Consider the following 24528-nt stretch of genomic DNA (forward strand, 5'->3'; position numbering starts at 1 on the left):
ATAGTGCATCATGTCTGGAGAATTAATCATATAATGCTCAGACCAAGGTTGAGATCAAAAACTCTATCTGTTTCTATGTGAGGGTCTGAGGTTGGAAAAGAAGAAATAACAATAATACCGCCAGAGAGAAAAATATATATATTGAAGAGAAATGTAGCATATTTGCGTCCTGCCCAGATAGCCTTAGATCTCTTGTGCCAGCCTTGTGTGCCCACCTCTCTGCTTTTACATGCTTTCCTCCTAACCAGAGGACCGTGCAACCTTCAGAAGACTGCCCTTGGGTACTGGAGCCATATAGCCTGTCTGGAATGGACTAGTGCCTGGGACCTTTACAACTGCTACCTCAGGGAAACCTGTAACCAATGACTATTTGATATGGTAATGCAAATACTTAGTTTTCTTGTGTTAAGGCAGGACAAGTTGGGGTGTGCTTTACACTATCAAAATCTGGCTGAGTCTGGGATTTCAACTGACATTATACTCTCATTTGGCTTTTTTCCCCTTCTTATCCTGCTTTACCCACACCCTTACTGGTTTCTCTTCAATAAAACACTTAAATGAAAACATTTGCCTCCAACTCCTTACGTTAGGGTCTTTTTGTGTGAGAATCCGATCTGAGACAATAAAGTACCATTATTTCTTAGCTTTTATATAATAGCTAAAGTCCTACTACATTTAATACCAATGAGCACATAATTTGTGAAAAAGTGTCAACCAACCTGTCAACAAATGCATGGTGAAGAAGAAAAATGGGATCATTGGCAGATCCCTGTACCTGAGACATCGTTCCATTCATATAGATGTGCAAGGCATTGTGCATGCTGCTTTGAGAGGCATCTGCTATCCCAGTAAGTGGACTAGCAAATCCTGTTGGTAAAAAGAAAATTGAAAAGAAAAAATCAGTTGGCCCTGGTAGTTGGAAATCTCAGTGATTATCTCATTTAGTTTACAACTACATTTGAGAGCTTAATTCAAAGTAATAAAATTCATGCTGTAGTAGGATTCTTTACATTTAATAAATCTTGGTGGAATTTAAGGGTATTAATCTGGGGACAGTGGACTGATTAACCAGATGGACTAGGTGGAGCCAGTTGTATGCCCTCCTGATGCTTCTGCCTATTATTTCTCCTCTGGATACTGAAGAGTAGTAAGAACTTTTTATAATAATCAGCATGGTCACTTTCACTTAGAGAAGATCTTTCCAGCCTGTTATGTGTCTCCTTGCTTTCCAGTTCTGGAGGTTACTTTTAATTTTGGTTTCTGGTTCCAGAGGAAACATGAAATGTGTGACCTTCTGAATCACAGTATGGGGGACATCATCAGGTCATCATGTGATAGATTTTGCAAACTACCCATTTCAAAGTTGATCAAGACTCCATTAAATGGTTCCCTTCATTGCATCAGAAATACTAACAGTGGGAATATAATAAGGACGAGAGATATTATTTTCAGAATATTAACTGTGCTAAATGCTTTTGGCAGCATATGTCTGCCAACCTTTATAGCAACTCTGCCAATTACAAATTATTTTCCCCATTGGAAAGAAGAGAAAACTGAGCCTCAGTGAAGTTGAATTTTCCTAGGCTACACAGGCACTGGAAGAGTTGGGATTTTAACCTATATCAGTTAAGATATAGATCTTCTAGATCTGAGCTCTTGTTATTTTGTGTTCTCTCTCCTACAGCACCTGGGAAGAGCAAGAGTAAGATATTTTAGAGTCCATGCAGACAAAACATAAAACGTAAATAAAACTCAGATTCAGAACCATACAAAGAAGTTAATTTATCAAAGTTAAATTGTAAAATAGCAACCTATTTGGGGCAATATGGCTAAGGGCATATTATTAAATTTCAGAATTTGGAAATATCAAACAAACAGAAACTGTCATATGATGATGATGATGATGATGATGGTGGTGGTGGTGGTGGTGGTAAAGGTAGATACACACAGTGGAGGCACTATGATTTGGGCAGGGGAGTTCTGGCTAATTTTCTGCATCTAGGTTTATTTTCTTGTCAAACTCTTCATTTTTTAAAGTTTATTTATTTATTTTGAGGGAGGGAGAGAGAGAGAAAAAAAAACGTGAGCAGGGGAGGGACAGAAAGAGAGAGAGAATACCAAGCAGGCTCTGCACTGCCAGCTCAGAGCCCAAGGAGGGGCTCAAACTCACGAACCACAAGATCATGACCTGAGTGGAAATCAAGTCAGACGCTTAACTAATGAACCACCCAGGTGCCCAAACCTCTTCATTTTTAAAGGTGCAACCCTTGACTTTCACATTCACTGATTTTTGCTCTTCTACCACTGTGGCTCACAGTATTTCTGCCCCTCAGTTTGTGACTTTTTTCTTTTCTTTTGAGCTTTTTGTACTCATTCTCAGAGACCATCCTGAGCCATGCACTCACTGGAACCTTAGCCTAAGAACATACCCTTCCATCCCCTCTTGTCTGTGAAACTTTTATGATTATATACATTGTGTGTGTGTGTGTGTGTGTTTGTGTGTGTGTGTGTGTGTGTGTGTGTGTGTGTGTATCCCTTGCTATATGCAGGGATTTTTCTAAGAGCTTGACATGACAAATTTCTTATACTCTTCAGAGTGATCCTACAAATTAGGTATCTTTATCATCTCCATTACATAGACTTGAAAAAAAAGGGGCTTAGAGAAGTAAAGTAACTTGTGTACAGTTAAAAAATAAATAAGAGAAATTAAAGTTGGGACACAAGCTTGTTTTATTCTAGAGCTTAGGCTCTTGAATGTATCTTATGTAGCAATAAATTACATATCATGGAGGACAAACTTCTGTAGATCAATAGTCTTTTTTTTTTTTTTTAATTTTTTTTTCAACGTTTATTTATTTTTGGGACAGAGAGAGACAGAGCATGAACGGGGGAGGGGCAGAGAGAGAGGGAGACACAGAATCAGAAACAGGCTCCAGGCTCTGAGCCATCAGCCCAGAGCCTGACGCGGGGCTCGAACTTCCAGACCGTGAGATCGTGAGCTGGCTGAAGTCGGACGCTCAACCGACTGCGCCACCCAGGCGCCCCAATAGTCTTTAAGCTATTATCCTTGAGAAGCACAAATGAAAGTTTTAAAAACACATTTTATATATGCTCTCACATATTTTTAAGTAGATTCCAGATTATTTTAATCATAATTGTAAATACTTTCAGAGGTTATTACTTCAGAGATATTGCAAATAGCACAAATTTAAAACTAAAAAATTAGTACCACTTTTTAAAAATACATCCATCTTATTCACTATCATCCATGTCAAAAATACCTAAACAAACTCCATTATCACCTGAAAGTTTATGAGGTTTCCTTTTTTGACTTCATATCATATTTTTGTTCTACTTTCCCTTAGAAACATACTAAATGTTATATAAGTTATGCTTGATTTAAAGAAAAAACTTTTCTGCAATTAAAATAGGTATACAATTAAAATTGTCTTTAAAAATTTCATGTAAGCATTAATCTAAAATGGGTTAAGGGGCGCCTGGGTGGCTCAGTCGGTTAAGCAGCCGACTTCGGCTCAGGTCATGATCTCGCGGTCCGTGAGTTCGAGCCCCGCGTCGGGCTCTGTGCTGACAGCTCAGAGCCTGGAGCCTGTTTCAGATTCTGTGTCTCCCTCTCTCTGACCCTCCCTCGTTCATGCTCTGTCTCTCTCTGTCTCAAAAATAAATAAACATTTAAAAAAATAAAAATAAAGTAAAATGGGTTAATTTATCATTAAACATTTTAGCCATAGCAACCTATCAAAATCACATAAATATATTAAACTGCTTTATAAAATATTAAATATAAAAAAGTAAAATTTTAGTGAAAGTTTATTTCTTAATAATATTGGTGAAAGATCATTAATTAAAAATTAATTCAGCTATCCATGGATTAATACCCCAAAGGATAAAGCTTAGCATAAATTCTATTCTAAATTTCAGAAACTAAATGTAGGTCCTGAGAAAATTTTGTTCTCAAAAATAACTACATGGAAACAAAAGAGTTTTTAGAGTAATTTCACTTAATTATTTTAACTCTATTTTAGTTATATGCCAAAAATGACACACTAATCCATCATCAAATAATCTGATCCATCAGCTGTAACTCAACCAAGAATTCTTTCATGAAAGCAATCTTATAAATTATGAATTTATTTACAAATCACTCAACTTGCAAGACATTTGCTACCTAGTCATTAAAGTCATGCCCTTTAGCAACACTGGCACCAATGTTTTGAATTTTCTATCTGTTTGACACCCTGTAAGTTTTTACCCCTTCTGATAATGTGTTCTGTTGAGTACGGATTCAGGATGTGTGAGAAGAAGGTTTTTCTTGTGAAAAGTAGGAAAAAGGATTGTATATGGGGCAGAGGTAAAGGAGAACCTTCGGGAGCCTTTCCATTTAAGATTGATTTTAGAACAATGTTCTTGGGAGGAGGACCTGGAAATAAATTTGCTTAACACTCTCTGTAACATGTACCCTGTAGAAAGTCTTAGTGAACCTGCAGTAGTGTGTCTATCCCGTTTGAATATACTGCTATAGAGAAAAGATTGTTAGAATTATGCAAACCCAGCTTTAAATTCTGTATTTCTTACCAAAAGTATGACCTTTGTCAAGTTAAAATTTTTTTGAGACTCAGTTTCTTCATTGGTAAGAGAGGGAATAATTAATGCCTATCTGGATTCTAATGAGGAATAATTCTGTAGCAGGTGTGAAGCTTCTAGTATAGAATCTGGTGCAAATGAATGCTTCCTGAGTAGTACCTGTCACTTCTATCAGTTCATTGCATTTGAACAATGGGTGGTCATCATGAGAGGACTAGCCAAGAATATGGGGGTACTCCCCCTGCAGGAAAGTCTCTTTTGCCACAACTCCCCACCATCAGGACCCATCCCAGCACCCGACACCTCTCCCCCTCCTAAACTCCTTTGCTCTACAGAAACCTGACTGCTGCTTGCCTTTATCCAACATTAGAGTGATCTTAGAAAGTAGGATTGAGCCCAGCATCCCCCTACACCGCCATCTTCCTCACAATGAATGGATAAAGAAATTGTGGTTTATATACACAGTAGAATACTACTTGGCAATAAGAAAGAATGAAATATGGCCTTTTGTAGCAACATGGATGGAACTGGAAAGAGTTATGCTAAGTGAATTAAGTCATACAGAGAAAGACAGATACCATATGTTTTCACTCTTATGTGGATCCTGAGAAACTTAACAGAAGACCATGGGGGAGGGGAAGGAAAAAAAAGTTAGAGAGGGAGGGAGGCAAACCATAAGAGACTCTTAAAAACAGAATAAACTGAGGGTTGATCGGGAATGAGAGGGAGGGAAGGGTGGGTGATGGGCATTGAGGAGGGCACCTGTTGGAAGGAGCACTGGGTGTTGTATGGAAACCAATTTGACAATAAATTTCATATTAAAAAAAAAGAAAGTAGGATTGCCATTCTAACAGTGTTCTCAGTGAGGCTTGTGTTTCTTTACTCGCTTCTTTGGCTAATTTTCCAGATACTGAATCTGGGAAAGCCTCCAAAGTTATTCAGAAAGGACATCTGAATAAGAAGCATATGGAATTTGTCAGAATATTGTGATACATGCTCAGAAATAGTTCAAAAATACAGACTGAGCAAATATCTGACCTCCTGTGACAGGTACTCGATTATTAATATAGATCATCTTACTATATTAACTCTTAAATGAACTGTGTACATCTTGTCTCTTGAAATAGACTAGAAATGCCTTATACATAGGAACCAAATATTTTGCTTTGATTTTCCACAAAGACAGAGACTCTCACATCTTGGTATTTAAAAGAAAACCAGATATAAAATATGTTTCAATCCTTCACTTATACCATTCTATAGAGATTGGGAATAAGAAACATACATTTCTCTCCATAAAATCTTAAGGGACCATCAGAAAGCTCTACTCTGCTGCTTGTGAAGAGACAAAACAGAGAAAAATGTCATGGATGTGAATACTATGAAATTTTGAATAAATGATTTTCTATTTTACTTCTTCACACAATTCATTATTTTGTCAGTAAATCACCTTGGAAAAATAAGAAAGGATTATACCAATATCAATAGATTCTCTTGCTGAGATTTTAATTCTCTTTTGGAAGAGCAAGTCAAAGAGGAAATTCTAGGCACCAAATAATAACAATTTATACTTGAAGCTTTTGAAATATCTTTTACATAGGTGATCTCATTTGAACCCCAGGGTGACCTGTTATTATAAATAACATCATTGTCCCAATTTACAGATGAGAAATCAAGTTTATAAAAGTTACACGTCTATTAGTTAACACACCTACATTCAAGCTAGTAATTGAGGGAATCAAGGAATCGAATATAGCTCTTCAAACCTGTGGGGTTTTTTTCCTCTATACTGTGGTTGGGTTGTATCTGTGCTGACTTGATACACCTTGGAAGCCTCTTTTTACTATGGACTACAAAATGAATTTATGAGCTTGCTGTTTCCAACTACTAAGAGCAAGGTGCAGGATGTGTCACTGTTTCACTCTTGTCCAAGGATCCCCCATGATGGGAAGTCTAATAAGTCAGCAGGGGCCTTGTTAGCAGTCACAGATGCCAAAATGGCTCAAAGTTCTTTGTGAAGGGCAGTGACGGTTGCCCAAATTACTCTGTGTTAAGCCTTCAAAACTGCGTGTTGTGTTCCTACGGGAAATTAATAAACACAGTTTCTGGCTGATCATAACAGTACGAAACTTCAGCTTGTCAATCCATGATTTTTCTCTTTTGTTTCCTCCTGGAAAGTACTCTGGAGACTTTTTCTGTTTGTTTGTTTGTTTGTTTTTTACTGAAGCCTATCTCTGACCCCTGGAGATTCAGATTTAATTGGTATAGAGTGGGGACTCAGGCACTTGGAATTTTAAAACACCCAAGTGATTCTAATGCGCAACCAGGGTTGAAATTCGCTGGTTTAGGCTAAATTGCTTTCCATCCTCTAAACTTCAGCTCACAATTTAAAAACTTTACCTCTGAATATATTATTCTCTTCACTTGAAATTTTCTCCTCCTATATCCTGACAGTCCAAAAATGCTTCTGCCTTTGAAATCCTACACCACACACTTCTGACTTAAAATATTTTCATGCTGATAACTTCTTCAACACGCACGCTTGAAAATGACGTTTAAAAAAGTCTAGCAATTACTATGTGGCAGGCACTGGATGGACATTTTTACATGTATCTAATTTAATTCTGATGCTTCTTTCTAGGAACCTGGGTTATAGATGTTACACTTTATCATGTCTGGTAGATTTTGATATGTGAGAAAGTACGTAGTTAAATCTTCAGAACAGAGTACCTTTATTTGATTTAATTTCATGTTAAGTGCATCTCAAATCTGTTTTAATATTTCTTAGAGTTTCAGTGATATAATTGGAGAAAAGAAAGCAGAACGATAGAAAAATGTACATTAGGGCATGTGAAGATTGAAGCGACATGACTGTCATGCCCCCCTGGCTATATTTCCCCTAATTACTCTCCTAATATGCAACTTAATTCAGGATCTATAAAGTGCATAGCCTCACGAGGTTACACACAATGATGTTAGGGGGTAGTAATTGATGGCTGAGTACTTTTAAAAGGCTTATAATTTAAATTACTTGTAGCAGAAATATAATATTGCAGATCAAAAAAAGATCTTGGCTCTAAGCAAGTCCCTAGATACAATGGAAGCATTAACTTTCAATCCAATTTCAGGCTTTCTCAAATAAAGTACTAGCTCTACAGCCATAAATGTAATTAATTAGCATTTATGTTTATTAGAAAATACTTTTAATTCCTCCAACAACAGTGAATGCAGCAATGTAACATATAATTATTAGATGATAGTTAAGTTCACAAATGCTTGACAATTTCTGTGGTTCTCCAAAATACAGTCCCAGAGCCAGCAGCACCACCTATAAATTTGTCAGAAATGCAAATCCTCTAGCCATACCAGAGAACTATTGAATCAGAAAGTCAGTGGGTTTCACCATTTGTGCCAAAACAAGTCTTTCAGGTAATTCTAATGCACACCAAAGTTTGAGAACCACTGCTCTAATTATTTGCATCGTTTGCACAAAGACAATGGTGGATACTTAGTCATAGTCATCTCCATAAACTCAATAAAGGAGAGCAGGAGAATTATTTCATGTGTCATCACTTTAAATTGTTTGTTACTTTAAATATCAGACTAATTTCTCCTGTTAGGAACCTCAATGTGTGTGTGTGTGTGTGTGTGTGTGTGTGTGTGTGTGTGTGTGTGTGTGTGTGTTTTACGTGTACATGAACATATGTAATCATTTTCTTTACATACATGTTACAAATATGCAGCATATATATAATTCATACCATCCAGTGATTTTTTTCAGCATTTCTCAGATCTTATCTCTACTTTATGAACACATCCATAGAATGATCTTACACATCAATTGTCCATTTATTCATTTAAAATTTGTCTGAAACTTATTTTAAGGTAAAATTTTACAATGGCTTTCTATATTCTAGGTCTATATCCTATATCCTGGAAAGACTCAGGAATAGTGAACTACACAGCAGAGCCATTTAGTTCACTGAATTATACAAACTGAAACAAAGAACTTTATAGACAAGGTGTTATTCAAGCTGTATTCTTGTCCCTGTTCTTCACTTATGACTGAATTGGTAGTGCTTGGTGCATTTGGTGTATTTCCTTGGGTGTGCTAAAACTTTGTTAGTATATTAATGCTAATGCTAACCAGTTTTGAAGCAAAGCTAGGGGAACCAACCATCCTAGTCCCTATTTGCCCCAGGTTGTTCTTGGTTTAGCACTGAAAAGCCTGTGTCATATGTAGGACCAGCTTCATAAGCATGCAGCTGAGTGTTCCCCGCCCAAAGCTGCCCGTACTTGGTTTAATGCTCTGCTGTTGCTATCTTGAAATTCTTAATATTTTTTGAACAAGGTATTCCATATTTACATTTTGCATTGGGCTTTGCAAGTTATATAGCTAATCCTTGTCCTGGATGTGACAAGGACCCCATAATCCTAGGCAAACAGAGATGGTTAGTCACCCTGCTAAAGTTCTATATAACATTCTGTCATGACAGGCTTCATTTGATAGTGCAATTCTATAAAATACAAGTCAAGTGATTTAAATGTGTCCTTTTTCTTATTAATGCTTTGCTTTTTAATTAGGCAAGATCATTTAATGGTATTTTCATATGCAGGTTACTAATTCCCTATATATCTATAATTTTCTGTAATGAATATTTTAACATATTTGTGTTACATTTTATAGTTTGCAAAACACTTCCAGGCACATATTCTCATATATCATTCCCAGTAGTGTGCTAGCAAAGATTAATAGACAGATCTTGGAGGTGAAATGGGGCACGGGGGCAGAATACGCTGTTTTGTAGCATCTGCCAATTTTCATGGTGTAAATATTCCAATGATTGTTAGTTTCAAGGTACCAACTTGATGTCTTTGAGTAAGAATGGAGAAAAAAAATGCTGTCAGCTCTCAGAGCTGGTAAGAGCTCCAACATGTTACTGGATGTTCCTCAAATAAGGGAGATAGAATAGGGGTCACCATACTTATAGTGCAAATGCAGAGGTTGTGGAATCTGGATGAGATTAAAGTTCACATGTGTTTTGACTGGCTAATGCCAAAACTATCTCTTTAATTTTCTCATTCCAAATCCTGTGTTCTTCCCCTTTTACCATTCTGTCTTTCTTATCACTCATATCTATAAATTTGTGTATAATAATTATTGCAACAAATGCACGGGAGCATACATATGCCATGGATGAAAAAGTTTAACATCAAATAAAGTTAGTTTTAGGGAAGAAAACTTAATAAAGATTCTACTTATATTAAATTAGGGGTAATTTTGAGATGCCTGGTTGGCTTAGTCAGTTAAGCATCTGACTTCAGCTCAGGTCATTATCTCATGGTTGGTGTGTTTGAGTTCTGCATCAGCCCTCTACTGTCAGCACAGAGTCTGCTTCAGATCCTCTGTCTCCCTTTCACTCTGCCCCCCCCCCCATTTGCACTCTCTCACTCTCTTTCAAAAATAAATGAAACATTAAAAAAAATAAAGCAAAACTAAGGGTAATTTTTTTTTTAATTGAAGGGTAGTTGACACAATGCTATATCAGGTTCAGGTGTTCAACATGGTGATTCCACAGCTCTACATTATGCTATTCGCACAAGTGGAAATACCATCTGTCACCATACAACACTATTACAGTATTTTTGACTATATTGTCTATGCTGTACCAAGGGTATTTTTAAGATGCCTTTGATTAAAATCATTTGAAAATGTGTTCGAGGTTTTCACGGGTTTGCATTTTCAAACTTCAATTTCAAGGAGAGGCTTGTGCTTGCATAAGATGAAATGTCATCTTCACAATTTAATTATAAATGGAAATATTTGTATATTTTTTTTAAAAAAATTAATGCTTATTTTTGAGAGAGAGAGAGAGAGAGCATGAACAGGGGAGAGGCAGAAAGAGAGGGGGAGAGAGAGGCAGACAGAGTCTGAAGTAGGCTGCAGGCTCTGAGCTGTCAGCACAGAGCCCGACGTGGGGCTTGAACTCATGAACTGCAAGATAATGACCTGAGCCAAGGTAGGATGCTCAACCGACTGAGCCACCCAGGTGCTCCTGATTCATATATTTTATTTGCCTTTGTTACTGCTTAGTTACCATTTGGCCACAAAGATTTTTACAATTACAACACTTTCAACTTCTGTGTGGTAGGCACTAGGCTAAATGTTTCCTTATGTTCTTATGGAATTTAATCCTCTTAGTAACTCTGTAAATAGCATCATTAAGCCAACTTTCAGGTGGTGAAACTAAGGCACAATAAGAATCCGTGGTTTATCCAAAATCATTCAACTGATAAGTGGCAGAGCCAGGATTTGGGCTATCTACCAGATTTCAAAGGTCTGCTCCTAATCATTTTGTTATGCGTTTTTAGTTGATATAGAGCTATCAGTTGTACTAAAATATAAAATCTCTGAGATAACAGTGCATCTCTTCTAGTTCCAGCAGCACCCTTGTTTCCCTTAATTCTTTTCAATGAAAAAGCTGAGGCATCTGATCCAGCCCAGTTTTCCATAATATTCTCTTTCAGGGTAGAGAAGCTTCTATACTGGTGATTCCTACTCTCCCTCTTTTCTTGGATGAGTACCTTACAAGCTTCCTTCAAATGGTTTACAGTTAGCTGGATCAATCAAATCCCTGCCATAAAACACAGTGAAAGCTGGGATTCTGGTAATGCCACCAATATATAAGGCCAGATGTTCACCTCCTTAAGCCCAATATTTGTTTCTGTCAAATTGAATTCTCTTAATGAATTTCAGAAGTCTGTAGAAGGGTTTAACTGCATCTCATAGGGGCACTTGTACCCCAATGTTTATAGCAGCACTTTCAACAATAGCCAAATTATGGAAAGAGCCTAAATGTCCATCAAGTGGTGAATGGATAAAGAAGTTGTGGTTTATACATACAATGGAATACTACTTGGCAATGAGAAAGAATGAAATATGGCCTTTTGAAGCAATATGAATGGAACTAAAGAGTGTTATGCTAAGTGAAATAAGTCATACAGAGAAAGACAGATACCATATGTTTTCACTCTTATGTGGATCCTGAGAAATTTAACAGAAGACCATGGGGGAGGGGAAGGGGAAAAAAAGTTAGGGAGGGAGGCAAACCATAAGAGACTCTTAAAAACTGAGAATAAACTGAGGGTTGATGGGGGGGGTGGGTGGGAGGGAGAGGAAGGTGGATGATGGGCATTGAGGAGGGCACCTGCTGGGATAAGCACTGGGTGTTGTACGGAAACCAATTTGACCGTAAATTTCATATAGAAGGGTTTAATTGCGTCTCAAAGGTTGATTTTTAAAAGTCATTTTAAATAGAAACTATCATCATGTTGTCACACTTTGGATGCCAACTCAGTTTAGGACTAATACTTGTCTGAAACAACTTTTGTCTACTGGAAACCTAAAATACTAGTCTACTCCATTATTTAGAATTTAGTTTGTATGTAGAGCTAGAAAATGAAACTGTGCATCAGCATGCAAGTCAGGGACTTTATTATTTAATGAAATTTTCCCATCACAGAGACTGTTGTAAGTAATTTACAAATGTTAACTTATGTCATCCTTGTAACAACACACGAGGAAGGTGTGATTATCTTCACTTTTTAAATGAGGAACGTCAAGTAAAGACATGTTAAACTTACCAAAAATCATCTGGCTATTAAGTGATAGTATCAGGGTTTTAACCCAAGTAGTCTATTAATCACTATTCTCTGCTTCCTCTAAAACTTGGTCTCTCTATTTGAAAGACTTGGGGACATGACCTCCCCTGTTGATGATCCAATTTTGCTACCTATTATCTGTGTGACCTTGTCAAATTATTCTGAATCTCAGTTCCCTCATCTCCAAAATAATTGTAATAATAAAGATGGTATAAAGCTTTTGAGAGGAGTAATTAAGATAATGGATGTGAAAAGATTTTAGGAACCGAAAGAGTAGAGCTATTGATATAAGCCGTTGTTATTAATTACAGGACTCTCTGTGAATTTCTAAGGTTATTATGTTAGGATATTGGAAAGAATTTGTAATTTTCCCCTTTTTATTCTTTCCACTTTATCTTACCTACCCCAACTCATCTTGAGAATATCAGATCATCAAAGTTTCTCTAAAAATAAACACTTGGTTAGGTCCCTCTATTTAATAACACACTTCTCTCTTTTTAGTCATTTACTTTCTTTGGATTATAATTACTTATTCATGGTCCAGTTCTTAGCTACACTGTAAGTGCCAAGACAGAAGGATCTGCATCATATTCACTAGTTATTGCTAGTGTATTGTGAAGTACCTGCACGTGGCAGATGCTTTATAAATACTTGTTGAATAAATAAACATAGGATATTTATTTCTCCTCTTAAAACATGCAACCCAGTTGCTAGCATAATTTTAAAATAAGTTATGCTAAAAAGTAAACTCAGTTAAGCTACAAATTTTGTGAAACATGCCCATAATGTTCCTAGGCTTATTGTTGAGTGAGAGGGATCATGGCTCTGAATCTGGCTCTTATGTATTTATTGAATAGGCCATCCTCTCAGTATTCTCCCAATAGAGTAATTAATTGTAGGTAGGCCCAAACAGCTTGTATGAAAAATGGTTATGTTGTTGCTCCTCATTGGAGGAAATAATAGATGTTAGGAAAGAAAAGATAGGTGATTCTTCATTCAAACCAAACATGTTAATAGAAATAATTATTCACACATAAATCATGGGATACATTTTGGGAGATGCCATTGAGAAAGAAGAATATATAATGGCTAGGGAAAACAGAATTTCATGGATTTTTCTACCTGGTACAAAATGGGATAAAGTGGGAAAATATCATAGGAAAGTGGAGTGGGAAGAAGAAAGCAGTGGCAAGTGAGAAAAGGTAAATTAAGAATCGAGCCTTCAATGTGAGACATCCTAGCCCAAAACTAAAACCCTCAGCAATTAGTAAATCCTAGAAAGGAAAAAAAAGGAAAGTCTCAAACAGAAAAACCCAACATGTATCTATTCAGTGCATTCAAAAAAACCATTTATTTGAACTCCTGTATGCACAACAAACCTCATATTTAGGTGTGGCCCTGAAAATGAATTGTGGCTAATGAAATATGAGCAGAAAGTAGGCAGACCACCTTCAGGTTTGACCTATATATTTTTCCTATAGTACTCTCCAAACACCTGCTTCTCTTGTCTCCCAAAAATATGCAGAAGAGCCATCAGAGAGTTGAGGGATAGTGGAATCACTAAAATAGCCACATAAAAGGCCACTCACCAACTATTAACATCGAAACTGGACTTGGTGTGAGCAAGTGATCAATTTTTATCAGGTTAGACAACTAACACTGGGGGCTTGTTTGTTACAGTTCTTATATTTTCATGAGTGTGGGCTACTATAACAAAGTATTGTAGGCTGGGTGGCTTATAAACAAAAGAAATTTATTTCTCAGGGTTCTAGAGGTTGTAAATTTGAGATAAGAGTGCCAGTATGGTCAAGTTCTGGTGAAGGCCCTCTTCCAGTTTGCAAATTACTGGCTTCTGGTTGTGTCCTCACATGGCAGAGATCAGAGAGGGGAAGTAAGCTCTGTTGTGACTCTTATAAGGACACTCACTAATCCTATTCATGAGGGCTCCATTCTCATGACCTCATCTAATCCTCATTAAATCCCAGAGGCCCACCTTCTAATACATTGCTAAGTGGTAGGGTTTCAACACATGAATTTGGAGGGGGCACAGTCAGTACATATATTCTAGCATGTTACTCCAATTTCCTAAATTATATCATAAATTCTCTAAACTTAATAACTTGAAAGGTCTGGAGTAAAAGAATATTTTGGCACTTCACTTACCACTACAGAAATACGGTTATCTTATATGAAACACAGGAGACAGAACACTGTAGGGGAAGTACAGTAAAACCTTGGATTGTGAGCAACTTGTTCTGTGAGGGTTCCACAAGACGAGCAAACATTTCTAATAAATTTTAACTTGTTAAACAAACAATGCCTTGCATTACAAGTAGTATGTGACACTGAATGTCACATGACCACAACTGAACCATTGGTTCTCTCTCTGTCTCTTGCTGTCGGACTGTGAGTGATCGCCTCCCATGTTTGGATGTTCAGTCTCAGGCCATGGTGTCTGGCAGAAATCCATGATTTTTCAGAGTGTTGGAAGGTGCCCACAACTGGCACTAGTGTATTTTTTTTTTGTCACTTCAAAACACCTATGGACAGTCCTTTGCTTTTCCATACAAGAATAAGCTTAGGAATGCTTTGCTTCATTCTAGGTCAGGCTGCCTGCAGATATAGACTCATTCCTCTGCAGCCTTATTGCCAGTTACATTAAATACAGTATATGACAAGAGTTTATTAATACTGTGCTGTAGTCAACATCATGCGAGCATATAAAATGGCCCCCATGCAGAAAAAGGTTGAAAAGAAAGGCAGTAAGGAGAAGGAGATGATTACGGTGGAAGTTAAGAAGGAAATCATTGAGAAGTACAAAAGAGGTATATGAATTGCCAAAATTGCAAGATTATATGAGAAGTCTATCTTGACTATTTGCACAGTATTAAAGAAGAAAGAAGAAATACGGGGCTAGATTTGTTGTGGAATGAATCATCTGAGCTTCTGTTATTTCTTACGGGGAAATCTTCTTTGATATGTAAGTACTTTGGATTAAAGCATGTTTTCAGAATGAATTATGCTCGCAAAGCAAGGTTTTACTGTACTTGATGTTAATTTTACAACAAACACTAAGAAAGTATTTCAGCAAACACTAGGGAAAGGGATTGTAACAGAAATTGCTAATTTTTTCTCCAGCACAAGGTCTCTTCTTTTTCCTAATAATAAATATCCTAAATGTAGTGGGACACATGGCCACTAGCTGGAGATTACATTTTTGAGTTACCCTTTAGAGCTAAGTGTGGCCATGTTTGTTTGACCATAGGGATAAAACAGAATGGATGAGAGACACTTCTAACTTATGCCTTTAAAGGGAAATGGACAAGCATTCCTCTACCCACTTTGTGCTCTTCCTGCCAATGAAGTGAAGATATTAGAACGAAGATTTAGAGACAGACGTTGGGAGTTGAGCATGGTAGAATTGTACTACCAGTACTGGATTATCCACCTCTGTTGTTTCATGAGAACAAAATAAACATCTTTCTTTTTTAAGGCACCTTATTTGGGTTTTCTTTCTTACAGTATTTTAAAGTGAGTCCTAATAAATAGAAGGAGAAATAAGCAATATCTTATAGATATTAGCAATTAGAAATATCTTATAGAACTAATGATCTGTGCAATCTTGGAAGGAGTCCTTAGAACCATAGTTACTTTTGGTGTATATATAAGTGATGCTTCTTATCCTTATTAATTCCCATATTTCAAATATCTCTTCCTATAAAATAAATCCTTTTCATCAGTATATACTCATCTACTTATTTAAGCACTGAAGTTATAATTTCAAGTGCACAAGCTTTCAAAGCTTCTATTGATAAGTCACCGACTGTGAGGTCAATGTCACATGATTCTGAATTTGCTATAGAATGAAAATGAAAAATAAGTATAGTTTGGGTTAAAATTATTGATAAAAATATAATAGAATTCTAAAACTATGCATAAATCTTAAAGAAATAAATCTTTATAAAATCTTTAAAAACATTTTCTTCATTGTAGTATAACAGAGGCTTCCCACATTTAACAAACATTATCTTATTTGACACTCATATGAACATTCACAGACAGACAGTGAGAAATATTCTATTTGATAGATGAAAAATATAGTGTGAATTTAAATGGTTTACCCAGGGTCTCATGCCTTGAGTTCAAGTGATGTCTCTTCAAGGATATTAGTATAATTACCAAATTTCTAAACATTTCCCACTGAGATTATGAGCTCAGAAATCATACTGATTTTGAATTCCAGCTCTGCCATTTATGATCTATGTTGCTATAAGCAAATGACCTTGCCTTTCTGACATACTTTTTTCTCCTCTATAGAATGGGGATAATAAATAAAACTTACCTCTTAAGACAAGGTTGATAAAAGGTAGAAAAATTGTTTACTAAGTACCTAACATTTAGTAACCTCTAAATAAATGTTAACTATTAGTTTTTTCTTAATTTTAATTTTTAAGAGAGGATATATTTATAGCATAATAAAAATGTACAACCCTAGGGAGGGAGTACAATTTATATTATATTTTATAATTTCATCCTCTAGAGCACAATACAATAAAAATTGGATGGTGTCACCAGAGTTGTATGAACAGTAACCTTAATGAATTTTTTTAGACCTTGATAGTTTTTATTTCACACATACTTGGCACTGTAAACAAGCTTCTATTTCACATGTTTTTCCTTGGATCCGGCTAAAACTCTACTATAAATTTCTACTGAAATCTATAACTAACTAAAACAATAAATAATCACTTTGGTTTTTTTCTTTATTTTTAATTTTTTATATAAATTCCAGTTAGTCAACATACAGTGTAATATTAGCTTCAGGTGTACAACTTAGTGATTCAACATTTCCATACAACACTAGGTGCTCATCACAACAAATGTGCTCCTTAATTCCCATCATCTGTTCTACCCATCCCCCCAACCACCTGCCCTCATATAACTATCAGTTTGTTCTCTATATTTAAGAGTCTGTTTTCTTGGTCTGCCTCTCTCTCTCTCCATCCCCACCATGCTCACTTTTTGTTTCTTAAATTCCACATATGAGTGAGATCATATGGTATTTGTCTTTCTCTGACTGACTTACTTTGCTTAGCATAACATTCTCTAGCTCCATTCATGTCATTGCAAATGGCAAGATTTTATTCTTTTTTATGGCTGAGTAATATGTATGTATATGTAATACATGTATACATGCATTATATGTATATATACGTATATATGTATATGTATATATGTATGTGTAATATGTGTATATACGTATATTCCACTATATATATATAATATGTGTATATATATATATTTATACACACCCCATCTTTATTCATTTATTAGGTGATGGATGCTTGGGCTGTTTCCATAGTTTGGCTATTGTAGATGATGCTGCTATTGGGGTGAATGTATCCCTTTTAATTAGTATTTTTGTATTCTTTGGGTAAATACCTAATAGTGTAATTTTTGAACTGTAGAGTATTTCTATTTTTAACTTTTTGAGAAACCTCTATGCTGTTTTCTATAGTGGCTGCACCAGTTTGAATTCCCACCAACATTGCAAGACGGTTCCCCTTCCCCTCACCAACACGTTTTTTCTTGTGTTGACTTTGGCCATTCTGACAGGTGTGAGGTAATATCTTGTTGTAGTTTTCGTTTGTATTTCTTTGATGATTCTTGATGTTGAGCATCTTTTTCATGTCTGTTGGTCATCTGGATGTCTTCTTTGGAAAAATGTATGTTCATGTCTTCTGCCTATTTTTAATTGGATTATTCATTTTTGGGTTTTGACTCTTATAAACTATATATTTTGGATACTAACCAATATTTTTCAGATATACCATTTGCAAATATCTTCACCCATTCCAGAGGCTGCCTTTTAGTGTTACTGATTGTTTCCTTTGCTGTGCAAAAGCTTGCTATTTTAATGAAATCCAATAGTTTATTATTGCTTTTGTTTCCCTTGCCTCAGGAGACATCTAGTTAAGAGGTTGCTATGGTCAATGTCGAAGAGGTTATTGCCTGTATTCTTTTGATGGTTTTCTGTCTCACATTTAGGTCTTGCATCTATTTTGAATTTGTTTTTGTGTATGGTATGAGAGAGTGGTCCAGTTTCATTTTTTTTGCATGTTGCTATACAGTTTTCCCAACACCATTTGTTGAAGAGACTGTTTTTACCATTGGATATTCTTTCCTGCTTTGTTGAAGATTACTTGACCATACAGTTGTGGGTCCACTTACGGGATTTCTATTCTGTTCCACTGATCTATGTATCTATTTCTATGCCAGTACCAAAATATCTAGATTACGACAATTTTGTAAATAACTTGAAGTCTGGAATTTTGATGCCTCCAATTTGCTTTTCTTTTTCAAGGTTGTTTTGGCTGTTCGGGATCTTTTGTGGTTTTATACAAATTTGCAATTGTTTATTGTAGTTCTGTGAAAAATGCTGCTGGTGTTTTGATAAGGATTACATTAAATGTGTAGATTGCTTTGGGAAGTATAGACTTTTTTTTAATGTTTTATTTATTTATTTTTATTTTATTTATTATTTTACTTTACATCCAAGTTAGTCAGCATTAGTGCAACAATGATTTCAGGAATAGATTCCTTAATGTCCCTTACCCATTTAGCCCATTCCCCCTCCCACAACCCCCTCCCAAACCCTCTGTTTGTTCTCCATATTTAAGAGTCTCTTATGTTTCATCTCCCTCCCTGTTTTTGTATTATTTTTGCTTCCCTTCCCTAATGTTCATCTGTTTTGTATCTTACAGTCCTCATATGAGTGAAGTCATATATTTGTCTTTCTCTGACTAATTTTGCTTAGCATAATACCCTCTAGTTATATCCACGTAGTTGCAAATGGCAAGATTTCATTTTTTTTGATTGCCAAGTATACTCCATTGTATATATATATCACATCTTCTTTAGCCATTCATCCATCGATGGACATTTGGGCTCTTTCCATACTTTGGCTATTGTTGATAATGCTGCTATAAACATGGGGGTGCATGTGTCCCTTTGAAACAGCATACCTGTATCCCTGGAATAAATACCTAGTAGTGCACTTGCTGGGTTGTAGGGTAGTTCTATTTTTAATTTTTTAAGGAACTTCCATACTGTTTTCCAGAGTGGCTGCACCAATTTGCATTCTCACCAGCAGTGCAAAAGAGGTCCTCTTTCCCCACATCCTTGCCAACATCTGTTGTTGCTTGAGTTGTTAATGTTAGCCATTCTGACAGGTGTGAGGTGGTATCTCATTATGATTTTGATTTGTATTTTCTGGATGATGAGTGATGTTGAGCATTTTTTCATGGTTCGGTTGGCCATCTGGATATCTTCTTTGGAAAAGTGTCTATTCATGCCTTTTGCCCATTTCTTCACTGGATTATTTTTGTTGTTGTTGAGTTTTATAAGTTCTTTATAGATTTTGGATACTAACACTTTATCTGATACATCGTTTGCAAATATCTTTTGCCATTCCATCAGTTGCCTTTTAGTTTTGCTGATTGTTTCCTTTGCTCTGCAGCAGCTTTTTATTTTGATGAGGTACCAATAGTTCATTTTTGCTTTTGTTTCCCTTGCCTCCAGAGATGTGTTGAGTAAGCAGTTGCTGTAGCCAAGGTCAAAGAGGTTTTTCTTGCTTTCTCCTCGAGGATTTTGATGACTTCCTGTATTACATTTAGGTCTTTCATCCATTTTGAGTTTATTTTTGTGTATGGTGTAAGAAAGTGGTCCAGGTTCATTTTTCTGCATGTCACTGTCCAGTTTTCCCAGCACCATTTGCTGAAGAGACTGTCTTTATTCCACTGGATATTCTTTCCTGCTTTGTCAAAGATTAGTTGGCAATATGTTTGTGGGTCCATTTCTGGGTTGTCTATTCTCTTCCATTGATCTGAGTGTCTATTTTTGTGCTAGTACCATACTGTCTTGATGATTACAGCTTTGTAATACAGCTTGAAGTCTGGGGGAAGTATAGACTTTTTAACAATATTTGTTCTTCCAACCTATGAATGTGGAATGTCTTCCCATTTCTTTGTGTTGTCCTGAAATTTCTATCATCAGTGCTTAATAGTTTTCAGACCATAGGTCTTTTGCTTCTTTGATTGGGTTTATTCCTAGGTATCTTACGGTTTTTTGGTGCAATTGTAAATGGGATTGATTCTTTAATTTCTTTCTTTTGTTTTTAAGTTTGAGAGAGAGAGAGAATGAGAGAGAGAGAGAATGAGTGGGGGGAAGGGCAGAGAGAGGGGGAAACAGAGGATCCAAAGAGGGCTCTGTGCTGACAGCAGAGAGCCCAATGTGGGGCTCTGGCTCAGGAGCCTTGAGATAATTACCTGAGCAGAAGTCAGAGGCTTAACCAACTGAGCCATTCGGGCACCCCTTAATTTCTCTTTCTGAAGCTTCATTATTGGTGTATAGAACTGCAACAGGGGTGCCTGGGTGGATCAGTTGGTTAAGCTTCTGACTTGGACTCAGGTCATGGTCTCACAGTTTGTGAGTTTGAGCCCTGCATCGGGCTCTGTGCTGACAGCTCAGAGCCTGGAGTCTGCTTGGGATCCCGTGTCTCCCTTTCTCTCTGCCGCTCCCCCACTCACAGTCTGTCTCTGTCTCTCTCAAAAATAAACAAACATTAAGAAGATTAGAAAAAAAAAAGAAATGCAACAGATTTCTGTATGTTGATTTTGTATCCTGTGGCTTTACTGAATTTGTGTATCAATTCTAGCAGGTTTTTGGTGGAGTCTTTAGGGTTTTATGTATAGAGTGTCATGTCATCTGCAAATGGTGAAAGCTTTACTACTTCCTTGTCGATTTGTATGCCTTTTGTGTCTTTTTGTTGTCTAATGTGTGGCTGTGACTAGGACTTCCAGTACTATGTTGAACAGAAGTGGTGAGAGAAGACATCCCTGTCTTGTTCCCGACCATAGATGAAAAACTCTCAGTTTGTTCCCAGTGAGGATGATATTAGCTGTGGGTTTTTCATAGATGGCCTTTATTATATTGAGGTGTGTTCCCTATAAACCTATTTTGTTGAGAGTTTTTATGAATGGATGTTATACTTTGTTACATGCTTTTTTCTGTATCTATTCAAATGGTCATATGATTCTTATTCTTTCTTTTTTTTTTTTTAATTTTTTTTTCAACGTTTATTTATTTTTGGGACAGCGAGAGACAGAGCATGAATGGGGGAGGGGCAGAGAGAGAGGGAGACACAGAATCCGAAACAGGCTCCAGGCTCCGAGCCATCAGCCCCCAGAGCCCGACGCGGGGCTCGAACTCACGGACCGCGAGATCGTGACCTGGCTGAAGTCGGACGCTTAACCGACTGCGCCACCCAGGCGCCCCTGTTCTTTCTTTTTTAAATCTGGTGTATAGGTTTGATTTTTTTGTGAATATTGAATCACACTTGCATCCCCACAATTATTCCCACTTGATTGTGGTGAATGATTCTTTTAATGTCCTGTTGGATTCAGTTTGCTAGTATTTTATTGAGAATTTTTTCCATCCATGCCCATCAAGAATAGCCTGTAGTTTTCTTTCTTAGTGGATTCTTCATCTGGTTTTGATATCAGGATAATGCTGGTCTCATAGAATGAATTTTGGAAGTTTTCCCTCCTATTGTATTTTTTTGAATAGTTTGAGTATAAATAATCACTGTGATCCTCTTAAACTTAATAACAAAGAAGAAAAATATAATTATTCATAGTCTCTGGCATGAAATTGACTGGCTTGAAAAAGATAGAGACTAGAGTTAACCCTCGTTATTTGTAGATGTAACATTTTAATTTTAGATCAGATTTTTCCAAGTGTTTGAAATTTATAAACCAAAAGATTTTAAAACAGTATTTGTAGAAATAAAAGACACAAGATGATAGAAGTGAATGCATTCTATGGTCAAATATGTTGGAAATTTTTCTAGTTAAACAAATCAAAAAAGCTTTCTATATTGTAGAATTTCTCAGATTTCTTATTCTAAGATGTGTTAAAAAGGGTATGTACCATCTATATTTCCTAAATAATTTAGTCTAATGATCAACTTTTTATTCTACTCTATACAGATTTTTTTAAAGGAAAAATTGATTGCTTATTTCAGATTGTTTAGACTACTTATATAAAATTCCCAAAACTTATGACATGTAACAATTTACATTTTTCTTCAGACCAGGAATTTGACAAATGGAAGATTTAAAAATAGGAGCAAGATTCTTTCTTAACCAGTGACCTAGGCTAGTCATTTACTTGGTTGTTGCCTCATAAAATATTTCTGTTCTTACTTTACTAAAACATAAACAGTAGCTAATATGAATTTATATGGAAATTCATTCCTTCATAAAATATGATTATAAAATAAAAAGCAAATGTCAATGATGTTTGTATAAATGAAAACAAGGCAAGGATTTCTAATAAGGGTAGTTCTTAAGATTAATAAAGATGTTTTAGAGATGTAGTAGTTCTTGCCCTACTAGAACTATGATGTATATTTGAGGAAATTTCTGTGAACAATCCATAGGTTCAGGTGAATTGTATACTAGTTATTGGGTAATTACTTTATTCTCTTGGGCAATAATTCTATTTATCTCAAGCTGGCAGGAAAGAAATTATAATAGCTATTTGCTGAATGCAACATTTAGAATAAAATTTATATTATGCTTGCCCTAAGGCTGTTTCCCATGTATCAATAACTATAATATTATCTTGGATGGTGCTACAAATTTTGGCTCTTGATTTATGAATAAAGCCAATGTGCAAAAGTATTGTCAAATGCATGACCAAACAAAGACCGTTAATAGTAGGGTCTTTTACCTCATCCATCTACTTAAAAGTAAACATTTTTGTTTGTATCTTGGTTTTGTTTGTTTAAAAATTAAAGTTATAATTATTTTTTTTATTTTTTTAAGTTCTAATTTTGAGATAGCTGTAGATTCATAAAAAAATGTTAAAAAATAATGAGAAATTTCATGTGCCCTTTATTCAATTTCCCCCAATGGTATCACCTTGAAAACCTATAATATAATATTATAGCCAAGATATTGTCCTTGTAAAAGTCCAGATATAAGACACTTACATATTAAACTAGCCTCACATGAGGGATGTTGGGCTGTGGTTTTCTTTCTTTCCCCTTTTTTTAAATGATATTTTCCTGTCAGCTTTATGTTATTGATTGATTTCTAGTTTGATTCTATTTTCGTAAAAGAACAGAATCTATATGATTTCAATTCTTTTAAATCTATCAAGGTCTGTTTTATGGTCTAGGATGTGGTTCATCTTAGTATATATTTTCTGGGCACTCAAAAAGAATGTTTATTCTTTTGTTGTTGTGTGAAGTGTTCTATAAATGTCAATTGGATCTTTTTGGTTAATGATGATGTGAGATCTTCTATATCCTTGTAGGTATTCTGTCAAGCCTTATCAATTTTTAGGAAAGGGGTATTAAATTCTCCAACTATATAATTGTTGATTTGTATGTTTTTCCTTTCAGTTTTATCAACTCTTGCTTCATATATTTTGGAGCTCCATTGTTTGGTGCATACATATTTAGGATTGCTATGTCTTCTTGGTAGAATGACTCATTTATCATTATATGATGTTCCTCTCTGTCATCTCAGTGTTAATTATCTACTAATGGTCTTTTCTCATTCAAGCATGAAAGTTTCTTGGTGTGATGAGTGATTTGTGTTTGAAACCTAAACATTTTGGGTATTATGTTTTGAGACTCTTATCTTATTAAATCTTCTGTTTTAACTGGCTTTCTTTGCTTCAACTCCAACAAGGGAAAGGGAAACAAATATTGCCTCATAACTGCTAGGTGGGGATAGAAGTCCAGGTTATCCATTTGACCTGCTTTCCATGAAGCCTCTATACTTTCTGGCTTTGAAAAGTAGGAATGCCTCATTACTGCTCCCCACCTGGCCTCCACTCATAACACAGATTAAATGACCTCAATGTCACTGGGTAGTAGTGGAGGCCCTGCCTCACCATAGGTCTCCTTTGACACCAATCCAACAGAGAAGGAGAGTCGCCTTTTTACTGCCAGGTGGGTATGGAAGTGCAGGTTCTCTGCATCACCTTCATGTAAGATAGGGGGAGTGGTTCCTTACTTCGTGGTTGGGATGGAAATCTCTCTCTCTTTTTTTTTTTTTTAATTTAAATTCAAGTTGTTAACATACAGTGTAGTCTTGGCTTTAGGAGTAGAACCCAGTGATTCATCTCTTACATATGACACCCAGTACTCCTCCCAACAAGTTCCCTGTTTAATGCCCATCACCCATTTAG

The 24528-nt window shown here is 36.0% G+C and overlaps 1 protein-coding gene across 2 annotated transcripts in view; it reads right to left on the reverse strand.

Moving 5' to 3' along the window:
* TYR (tyrosinase) overlaps positions 1-24528 on the reverse strand; it is a 111922-nt gene that overhangs the window by 58370 nt on the left and 29024 nt on the right. For both annotated transcript variants that reach the window (XM_047823716.1, XM_047823717.1), the window contains one exon: positions 720-867. In XM_047823716.1, the coding sequence (XP_047679672.1) occupies positions 720-867 (148 nt within the window). The remainder of the gene's footprint in view (positions 1-719; positions 868-24528) is intronic.

This window comes from Prionailurus viverrinus, chromosome D1 (assembly GCF_022837055.1).
Source record: "Prionailurus viverrinus isolate Anna chromosome D1, UM_Priviv_1.0, whole genome shotgun sequence".
Lineage (NCBI taxonomy): Eukaryota > Metazoa > Chordata > Mammalia > Carnivora > Felidae > Prionailurus > Prionailurus viverrinus.